Raw genomic sequence first — 11,044 nt, 5'->3', positions numbered from 1 at the left:
GTAGGTTCTATGATGGTGGGATTAGGTCTTCTTTGGAATACTATTACGTATATATAGTGAAAAGATCCAATACATTAATCCTTAACGTATATTAATGTACGCGAATCCATTTTTTCACGAATCGATTCATGAAATCACATCCAAACATCTCGGAATCGTCAATACATATCCAATCAATCATTTGTTCTCCGAAAAAAAAAACAGTTTTGGATGGTTAATCGATCAATTTTTCACTTTTTTTCACGAAGACCGTTTTTTGAGCGTTTGCTGAGCGTTTAAGTTTTCTGAGCGTTTTAGGTTTTTGCCTTTGTTTTTTTCCTTTGAGCGTCTCGCGTACCTACCTTACGTTAAGGCATTAGTGTACAGTAACTGCACCACACACACACACACACACACACACACACACACACACACACATATATATATATATATATATATATATATATATATAATCTAAATGCATACCCTATCCATACCCTACGGGTAGTGTCGGTTCCGGTAGGGTATAATACCCGGGTATTATATATATATATATATATATATATGTTTATATATACACATATATATATATATATGTTTATATATATAATCTAATTAAAATAAAAGGTGTTCCTAGCACAGTAAGGCGTATAAAAAAGACGTGTATAAAAATGTTGGTAATTTCGAACCGTATTTACAAGTCGATGAATATTGATTATTGATTAACTTACTGGGCTTCTTAAATGGGCTAGTAGGTTAGGCTTATTAGTGCGGTTCATAACAAAACAAACACCACCTTAAGATAGAGGTGCACAAAAAACCCGTACCCGGAACCGGACCCGAATAAAATACCCGGAACCGGTTTTTTTATACCCGGGCATTCTATACCCGAAACCGGAACCGACCCTACCCGTAGGGTATGGATATGGTATGCATTTTGAGGTCAATACCCGTACCCGGAACCGTACCCGATTTATTCCCGTAAATACCCGGAACCGGTCATACCCTATACCCGATACCCGGTTATACCCGATACCCGATACCAATTTTCTAATACCCGAAATAATACATGAGTTTTATAGTATATTTTTATGTTTACTTCATAACTTTTATGTTTAAGTTTTTGTAAAATGTATATTACTAAGTAAATTATTTGTAATTAAGTGGATTTATAGTTTTTGTAATATAGTTTAATTATTTTTATATATTAATAAGCGAATTTAATTTTTAAACAAATTAAAAATGTATAAAAAAATTACAAATTCAAAATCGGGTATTAATACCTGGTCGTACCCGGACACATACCCGGTTCCAATACCCGAACCCGATCATACCCTACCCGGGTACATAGGGTTGAGTTTTTCTCCTCAATACCCTACCCGATATCTCTCAATACCCGATTTTCTAATACCCAATTATACCCGAACCCGGGTATTAGAAAAAACCAGATTTGTACACCTCTACCTTAAGACTCTTAGAAATTCACCAAATTAGTTTTTGGTTATTATTTTTTCTTTCAATCACATTAATTCCCAAACATATGCATCACTTTGGTCCTTAATGCACATGTTGTGTGTGAGCCAATTCCATATTTTTTGTTTTGGTGTAATTATACTTCTAAGTTTGATAAATTTGATAAACAAACACTAGCCCTACAAAATGTCAAAATCACTTTTATTTAATTTGTTGGCAATCACTATAAAACATACAATTATCTTGAAAAATAATTTACATTCAAGAAAAGAAGATAGCAGAGTGCATAGCTCACACTAGACATATCATCTAGAAATTGCAAGTAACCCAACCAACATAACAAAAACTTGTACATCCTTAAACCTATCTACCCTCTTCTGTGTCTTCCTTATGATCAAGTAGCAACAATAACAATAATCAGAGTTCTACACGAACAACTCCGAGTTCGTGACATCGAAATCGTGATCAAGTGAGAAATCCATATCCAAGTCCAAATCACAACCCCCAAAAGGCGAATTTGTCACGGAAGTTGGTGTTGAGTTAATGATGTCACTTAGATCAGAATCCGAACTTTGCAAATTATGGTTAAAGTCACACCCTAAATAGAACAAATTCTCTAACTTCTCGGTTTCAATTGGTGTTGAAGCGAAAGAGAAGCTAGGAAACAAGCCTTCGTCGCCCGCTTTATAAGCTTTGAAGCTAAACACGCGATCCATACACCTTTTTTCCTCTTCTTTCTTTGGTTTTTTCTCCAAGGCTTTAGAAAGTTGGGTGGCTTGGATGCAAGTATGTCTTCCTCGGTAAATTACTTCAAACACCGATGAATCATCATCGGATCGTTGCACTTGCTTCGTCGCCAAACATCCTTGGACGTTTCGATGAGTGCATCGATAGTACGCCCTGCAATCAATTTCCAAACCCCACGTTAATATAACTTCCAACCATAAAGTAAAAAAGATTCCCAATTATATGTGCAATATAACAACTTGCTTTTCCAAGCATTAAATTGGAAAAGGTTGGTCTTGTTTGGGGGCTACAAGTGAATATTGATGACCCAATGCAATGAATATGAACAAGTGGCATTTAATAAGATTCCAACTAGTAAGGCCAGGTACATTGAGACTGTAGATATATTTCAAATAAACATAGGTACTACTATTAGTTTCTAACCTTGGATGATTAGCACCTAAGATATCCTTTTGACCATATTTCCTCCAACTATATCCATCACTAAGAGGGCCTTCCACCATGCTCCCTGAACACACTTTCACTTGTTCACTCCACTTTTCCATTGTTTTTCTGTAAAACAACAAAAAATAAAATAAAAATTAGTTATTATGTTTCAAAAACAACCCACAAAGTCCAAATTAAAGTAAAACAAAGAAAAGAATGTTACCTTTTCTTATTGCAATGATCATGAGGTGAATATGAAGAAGCAGAGTGAGTGGATTCTTGATTGAGCATAGAAAGTGCTTTTTCATATGAAGAAAGTATTTTCTCCACAAGAAACTCACATGCTTGTGGTGACATGGGTTTATCAAGGTGGCCTTTAAGCTGGTTAGCCAGCTCTCTGCCTTGAGTTAGCTCATTCATCAAAGGCCTTTTTTCCATTTCAAAAACCAAGTTGGAATTCTTCTTTAAACTAAAAGTGTGGAAGATCTCAAGTGATGATCTTACTTGGTTTTATGGATGATGCAAAGCACAAATGGATAATAAGCATAAATAAATATGAGTGTTTGAAAATGGGAGAGAATGAAGTTTAAAAATAATGAAGTTGTTAGTTTGGATTTGGATTGGTGGATGGATGGATGGATATATAATGGAACCAATGGAAGTTTGTTTGTTGAATAAGTTGAAGAGAGAGGAATGTAAGTGAAGGTGAAGATGAAGGTAGGAGGAAAGAGGGGGGGAGATATTTATAATATAAAGAGTATGAAAGCTCCCAACATAAATTTGACTCATTCATAACCAAAATTATACAAACCTTTATTTACATGTGTGGTGTGGTGTGGTGTGGTGTGGTGTGGTGTTATAAAGTGACAAAAAAGAAGAAAAAAGAACAATGTTTCTTTTATTGCTAAGGAAACGTTCAACTATATCAAAACAAGTATTTCACTATCTCCATTCTCCACACAATATCCATTTAGATAGGTTTATATTTATTTAAGTAAAAGTACTACTAAAAGTTTGTAAAACAAAGTAGGTTGAAAACATTTGTGATAATTATAGTTGTAAAATATCAAAAATTGTTTAAAAAAACAAACATAAACATTTATTTATATAAGCTAATATAAACAATAAAATTTATATGAAATGAAATATTTAAAATTTTAATATGTAATTAAATCTCACGGTTCGATCTAGTTTTAGACAATTTGTTTTTGGTATACGCCACAAACCACACGGTTCATCATAGTTTATACCTTTTAAAACAACCGACCGTCCAACTGAGTAAACATTTTAGTACCCTACAAGTAATATGTGTGTTTATAAGATTGTGAATGTTGAAAATGGAACTAAGGTTACTAGGGACACGTCTCAAAGTATCCGATTCACATCATTTAATCAAATGATGGCGTATTAATATTTTACTTGGTACCTAAAAAGTTTGTCAATTTGGTAGGGGCATTGCTCCATCTATACCAGACCACACAAATGTGTCTCATTCATTCATCTTTGAGAGAATCTGGTTCATGAAACCGATTTCTTTTAAAGATGTCATTTGTTGATTTGCTATGGGCACTTTTGGAGATGTTGGAGAGGAAACCGACATAAACCCGAAGGGTGATACTTGATTGACTGAGTGATGTGTTCTATAAATATCCGAATGATAAGATGTGTGTTAAGACCAATTCAAACATCTATCTATCTGCATTTAAATTGATATGATGGAAACAATTAAGACCACTCTTGATACGTAAACGCAAATCATAACAAAATTAACAACTCATGTTTCTGGTTAACTCTTTTTTCTTTTTTATTTATTCTTTTTTTAGTGTTTCGGGTTAACTACAAGTCTACAACTCAATTACTAATCTTGAGGGATGACGTAAACCCACTGCTTATATCTAGAAAATGACGTCAGACTGAACCCCACACAGCATTTTGCTTTTGCTAAAAACAAATAAAGAAATTTTGAGTTATTTGTTTATTAAATAAAATAAAATAAAATAAAATAATGGGTAAGTCAATGAAGATGTGAAGAATGAATGTTCAAAGTTGGTTCCGCGTTATTACGTTCATCAATGTCACAAAAAAGCTGAATGAGAGAGATGTCATCCTCACACCCATTGCTTACGCTCATTTAATTACTTATTATTATTATTATTATTTCTATTGTTTTTTATAAATAAATAAACCCCACTAGTTGTGTGAACACCACACACAAACAACGAAACAAACCTAAATATTTAACTTATAAGCTATAGTTTCATACTAGTTTCTTGAATTCTTGGAATACTATCTAACTTATATTGAAATCTTATAAAAAATTGGTTTAAAATAATCCAAACTACAAATAACAGTCCCAACTTAACACTTGGCTGGGGCCGGTCCCAACTAAATGTGTATTTGTTTCTAACGGTGCACGACTAACGGATGGTTAACTCCGTTAGTTTGGTGCTTACGTGGCATGCCTGGTTGTTAAAATTTGTTTATGTGACGGTCTATGTTGCAACAAGGCATAATAATAATAATAATAATAATAATAATAATAATAATAATAATAATAATAATAATATCTTCATCACTTGCAACAAACAACTTCACCGGCCTCCACCCACCTCAGCCTACCATCGTTCCGGCTGCTACCCGCCTCCACCACAATCACCATCATTGTTGGCCACCACCCACCTCCACTATAGCCCACCATCTCTTGTAGCACAACGTCCCGTCTCCTCTTCTTCTCTGTCCAATATCGCCGCCACCATCACTTTCTTCTCCGGCGATACTCCACCACCTTCTCCGACGAACCTTAATCTCTATCCGACCCGGTGGTGATGGTTGGAACCTTTCAAACCATAATGCTAACTTTTACTTACCCACTCCATTGAACCCACATATGGCTCAACAACATATGGGCGACATGTATCGATGGCTAACCAAATTTATATTCAATTTCAATTCAACTCATCACCATAATATCACCGTTCTTCCTCGGGTTTCATGTTCACCGATTGAATCAGTTTATGAGATTAATCGAAAATCATATATAGATCTGGATCTAAAACTTTATTACCGGTGAAGAAACATGAAATGGATCTGACCTGATCCATGACGATGTTCCCCGGTCTTCGAGATGAACGAACCACGACTCGATCTTCTTCTCCGGTAGCTTGAGATCTAACCAAATCTCGGATCGTCTTCTACGGGATGATGTAACCAAATCTCGCTCTCCTCCGCTCAGATCTGCAATGGTTTTTGGGGGTGTGGAGGTGACTGCTAAGAAATCTCGAGGATCTATTGTTTACAGACACAAAAATGGTTATGGTGGTGGCTCTTATTGAGAACAACAACCCTTAATAAGGAGGTGGAGACCTCCTTATATAGGGAGCCTCATGGCCACCATCATGGTACCCTAATGGGCCTACCCAGTTAGGGTTACCTCCACAAAACCCCCTCAGCCCAATAATATTGTATTAGTCCATATAATAAAATAAGCCAGACATAATAAATTAAGGTCGTAAGCCGGGTTTAGTACCATACCCCTACAAGCCCCCCAAGTCCAGTGTTGCTCCTAGGCGTGTAAGCGTTTAGGTGGAGCGCTGGACTTCATAAGGTGTGTTAGGATATGAGGCGGTTTTTTCCCCTTTCTTCGGCCTTGTCTTTATTGTCTTTGAGTTTTGAGAGGTTTTCTCCATGATGGTGACATGTTGTGATCCTTATGATAATAATGGTGCACTGGCATGAATAAGATATAGCACGCATCATAACAATAGTGGCGCGGGGCCTGATAAAAGATAGAGTGCGCATCTCGATAATAATGTAATGCAACTTGCGCGCGAGGCAGCTTACGAGCTATAAAATAATGAAGCATGCGCGAGTTGCGGCTTATGAGCTATAATATGATGATAATGACTGGCCCACAAGGGCCTCTTCTACGCAGGATGACTATCCCGGCTTGTCTTCAAAATAATAATGGAGGCACAAACGGCCAGATGATAATAATAATGTCATAGGTGCTTGTGCGACTCGTAGCCGAACTTGCAAAAACATATCAACTAAAAGTTGATGTATTACAAGGTTCCCATCCTCGGGCAAATTATGAGGTGTGCCCAACCTACGTTGGCGCGTGGCCGTTTGGGATATTAATAGGCTCCCGACCTTTATGTTTGGCGCGTGGCCGTTTGGGATATTATTAGGCTCCCGACCTTTAAGTTTGGCGCGTGGCCTATGGGTTTATGAGGATTCCCAACCTTTAAGTTTGGCGCGTGGCCTATGGGTTTATGAGGATTCCCAACCTTTAAGTTTGGCGCGTGGCCTATGGGTTTATGAGGATTCCCAACCTTTAAGTTTGGCGCGTGGCCTATGGGTTTATGAGGATTCCCAAACTTTAAGTTTGGCATGTGGCCGTATGGGTTTATAAGGATTCCCAACCTTTAAATATGGCGTGTAGCCATATGGGTTTATGAGGATTCCCAACCTTTAAGTTTGGCGCGTGGCCTATGGGTTTATGAGGATTCCCAACCTTTAAGTTTGGCGCGTATGCATGGCGGCGGAGTGGTGATCTGCTGGCGCGCATGCATGGAGGAGAGTTGAGCACGCATGCATGGAGGAGAGTTGAGCACGCATGCCTGGCTGCGGGTTGCGCACAAGCATGGTAGAAGGTTGCATGCACACGCATGGCGTTGGAGTCTTCTACGTAAAACCAAAAGCATGGAGTCGTCTTTCGAACTCACATGGTGGTTTCCGCGGGCGCGCATGCATGGCTGCGGAGTGAGGATCCGCGGACGCGCGTGCATGGCGGCGGAATGGTGATCCAAGGTCGCATATGCATGGCGGCAGAGTGGTGATCCGCGGGCGCGCATGCATAGCGGCTGAAAGTTGAGCGCGCATGCACGGCGGAGAGTTGAGCACGCATGCATGGAGGAGAGTTGAGCACGCATGCCTGGCTGCGGGTTGCGCACAAGCATGGTAGAGGGTTGCGTGCACACGCATGGCGTTGGAGTCTTCTACGTAAAACCAAAAGCATGGAGTCGTCTTTCGAACTCACATGGTGGTTTCCGCGGGTGCGCATGCATGGCTGCGGAGTGAGGATCCGCGGGCGCGCGTGCATGGCGGCGGAATGGTGACCCGCTGGCGAGCATGCATGGTGGCAGTCTTTGTAACACCCCGACCGACGGCGGATTATACATCGGGGCGCTACCAATTGTTTCATTACTCGTGACACTATTTGGGTGTCAATATTTAATAAATACATTTCATTGCGCATGCGCATAACACACCATAAAGTAACATAAATCACATATCATAACTCAAAATATTCAAATACATAAACTTGTCTTGTTATATTTTAAACTAGGTCCAAAGTAAAAGAAAACATCCTACGTGTCCTTGAGTTTCCAATAGCAGCTACAGCAAACCTGAACATGTGTTAAAGTAAAACGTCAACACTTGCGTGTCGGTGAGAAATCAAGATTAATAGATATAAATAGATAATAAAGCACTGCGCGCAACATGTGTATAACTGGTGTTCAACATAGTGTGTAAACAGATTGTGATCAAGCCTAAATAGATCATAGCTCATAGTTCATAACGTGCTCCAAATCGAGCAAAAACAAATAATCATTCGTGTATGTGCAAAGAAACCAAGAAAAATCGTAACGATAGGTCTCCCGTGTTCATCTAATGGATCCATGAAAACTTCGGAATAGGCCGATCAAAGCGGTTAATGATCCACACATACAAATATACAACACTAGTAAACGTCCATAACACATGGGTTTTGCGCACATAATTTCATAAACAAGTTTAAGACTCAAGTTGTAAGAACACATGAACATCCCAAAACGTTAAAAATAAAAGGGGATTAAGTACGAGATTACTCACTTGTAAAAGGTGCGTTGAAAGATAACGTAAGATCCAACTTTTAAACAAGCGAAAGTTAACCGAGATTTCTGGGCAGAAGAGAAGACGGATGCAAGGAGGGGAGTGTAGGCGTCGCTGAAGATCTTCTGCAGAGAGTAAGGGAGAAAGATTTGGGAAGTGTTTAAGTGTTGTGTATAATCAACCAAGAAATAGTTTTATTTAAAGGAAAACCCTAGGGAACACATCCCTTGAAAAGGGGAAAAAGATCTTATCAAATCAAAGCAAAAGATATCAAAAGCAAAAGATATCACAAGCAAAAGATATGGTGGCAGCTGCAGGGGATGGGGAAGGCTGACAGGTTACTGTTCATAGCATGGGAGGGGTCAGTCAAAGTACTGTTCAAGACATGCAAAAGAAGATTTTAAAAGATTATGTCAGTTACTTTTTCTGACAATCAAGAGGGTTGGTAAGCAAGCTGCGCCGAAAGTGACCTTTCGGGCAGATGTCAGATCTGGCCTACTGTGCCCATACCTTGGTAGGTATATCACAGAAGATAAGATATTTCAAAAGCATACAGGCTAGCTTAAACTGGAGAAAAGACTTAAGTGTCTAGCGTGAGAAGGCTTGAGAGCGCGAGGGCGAAGGCAGACAGAATAAACCTTAGCGCGCCGCGGGAAGAACTACATTCCTTAGCGCGCCGCGGGAAGGACTACAATCCTTTGCGCGCCGCGGGAAGGACTACAATCCTTAGCGCGCCGCGGGAAGGACTACAATCCTTAGCGCGCCGCGGGAAGAACTACAATCCTTAGCGCGCCGCGGGAAGAACTACAATCCTTTGCGCGCCGCGGGAAGAGTTCGTCTCGCGTATCGCAGGAACAGCTGGTCTTCACGCAGGCTTCCTTGTAAGGAGTCTGGCGCGTGGAGCTGCTCAGACATCCTTAGGCGGGAAGAACCAAAGGACGAGCAAAGAGTTAAGAGAAAAAGGGGGTTCAAGGCTTAAGGGTTAAGCAGAGGGGCGGGACGGCGACAAGAGAGAGAAAGGGGCGGGACGGCGACAAGGAATTATTATTATTATCATTATTATTATTAGTAATATAAATATATATATAATAAATTTATAAAGATTATAATCAATTTTAAATCTTAGAATCGGATCCGAAAACGGGTACCTGGGTCGGGTCGGATTTGGGCAGATGTCACAGTCTTCCCTACTTTAAGAAATTTCGTCCCGAAATTTATCTCGAAGTAGGAGGCGCAGAGAAAAGGTGCGGGTACTTGATCTTCATTTGATCTTCCCTTTCCCAAGTGAACTCGGCTCCGCGCTTTGACTCCCAGCGAACTTTAACAATAGGGATGCGACTGCGCTTGGTTTTCTTCACCTCGCGATCCATAATCTCAACAGGCTTCTCAACGAAATGCATAGACTCATCAACTTGAACTTCATCAAGTGGTATGTGGAGGTTCTCGTCAGCTAAACATTTCTTGAGATTGGATACATGGAACGTTGGATGCACATTGCTGAGCGCGGGCGGCAGGTCCAGTTTGTAGGCAACTTTTCCTACTCTCGCGAGAATCTTGAACGGACCAACATAACGAGGTGCAAGCTTACCTTTCTTCCCAAAGCGGACAACACCCTTCCAGGGCGACACTTTGAGGAGAACAAGATCACCAACTAGAAATTCGAGAGGCTTCCGCCTGCGATCTGCGTAACTCTTCTGCCGGCTTCTGGCAGTCAGCAGATGATCACGGACCTTGGCGATTTTATCGGTTGTCTCTTGAACTAGTTCGGGTCCTGTGATTTGAACTTCACCCACTTCGTTCCAACAAATCGGTGAGCGGCACTTTCGACCGTAAAGTGCTTCAAATGGGCCATACCGATGCTGGAATGATAGCTGTTATTATAAGAGAACTCGATCAGAGGTAGGTGTGAATCCCAATTACCCCCAAAATCAAGAACACAAGATCGAAGCATATCCTCAAGGGTTTGGATGGTTCGCTCAGACTGTCCGTCAGTCTGAGGATGATATGCAGTACTCATGTCCAAACGAGTTCCTAACGCAGATTGGAGAGATTTCCAAAAGTGAGATATAAAACGGCCATCGCGATCGGATATTATGCTCAAGGGAGTACCATGACGGCAGACAATTTCTTTGACATACAGATGCGCAAGTTGTTCAACACGGTAGGTTTCACGAATGGGCAGAAAGTGGGCAGACTTGGTCAATCGATCCACTATTACCCAAATGCTATCATGTTTGCTTGCGGTCAAGGGTAACTTGGTGATAAAGTCCATTGCTATACTTTCCCATTTCCACGTAGGAATTTCTGGTTGTTCGAGCAAACCAGATGGGCGTTGATGTTCAGCTTTTACCTTAGAACAAGTTAGGCATTTAGCTACGAACACAACAATATCCTTTTTAATACCGGGCCACCAATAAGTAAGGCGCAAATCCTTGTACATTTTGTCAGCGCCTGGATGAATGGAATACCGAGTTTTGTGCGCTTCACTCAGTATGACAGTGCGAAGAATCTCATAATTGGGAATCCATATGCGATTGAGATAACA

The 11,044-nt window shown here is 40.2% G+C and overlaps 1 protein-coding gene across 1 annotated transcript; it reads right to left on the bottom strand.

Annotated features, from left to right (window-relative positions):
• Nucleotides 1–1,610: 1,610 nt before the first annotated feature.
• LOC143558528 (putative WRKY transcription factor 41) lies at nt 1,611–3,354 on the bottom strand. Its single transcript, XM_077047353.1, has 3 exons — nt 2,849–3,354; nt 2,623–2,751; nt 1,611–2,352 (listed from the first exon to the last, which is right to left on the bottom strand). Exons 1-3 carry the CDS (start codon nt 3,061–3,063, stop codon nt 1,878–1,880), a joined length of 819 nt encoding a protein of 272 aa, XP_076903468.1. The 5' UTR covers nt 3,064–3,354; the 3' UTR covers nt 1,611–1,877.
• Nucleotides 3,355–11,044: the final 7,690 nt, after the last annotated feature.

The sequence above is a fragment of the Bidens hawaiensis genome, unplaced genomic scaffold, assembly GCF_021521415.1.
Source record: "Bidens hawaiensis isolate Kalapana, Puna unplaced genomic scaffold, B.hawaiensis_p1.1 tig00019553_1, whole genome shotgun sequence".
In the NCBI taxonomy this organism is placed as follows: Eukaryota; Viridiplantae; Streptophyta; class Magnoliopsida; order Asterales; family Asteraceae; genus Bidens; species Bidens hawaiensis.
This window is presented reverse-complemented; position numbering and strand designations above follow the sequence as displayed.

Coding starts and splice junctions, on each gene's coding strand:
- LOC143558528 (XM_077047353.1), bottom strand. CDS start 3,063: ATGGAAAAAAGGCCTTTGATGAATGAGCTAACTCAAGGCAGAGAGCTG. Junction 2,752..2,848: donor GATCATTGCAATAAGAAAAG/GTAACATTCTTT, acceptor GTTGTTTTACAG/AAAAACAATGGAAAAGTGGA. Junction 2,353..2,622: donor TTAGGTGCTAATCATCCAAG/GTTAGAAACTAA, acceptor AATTGATTGCAG/GGCGTACTATCGATGCACTC.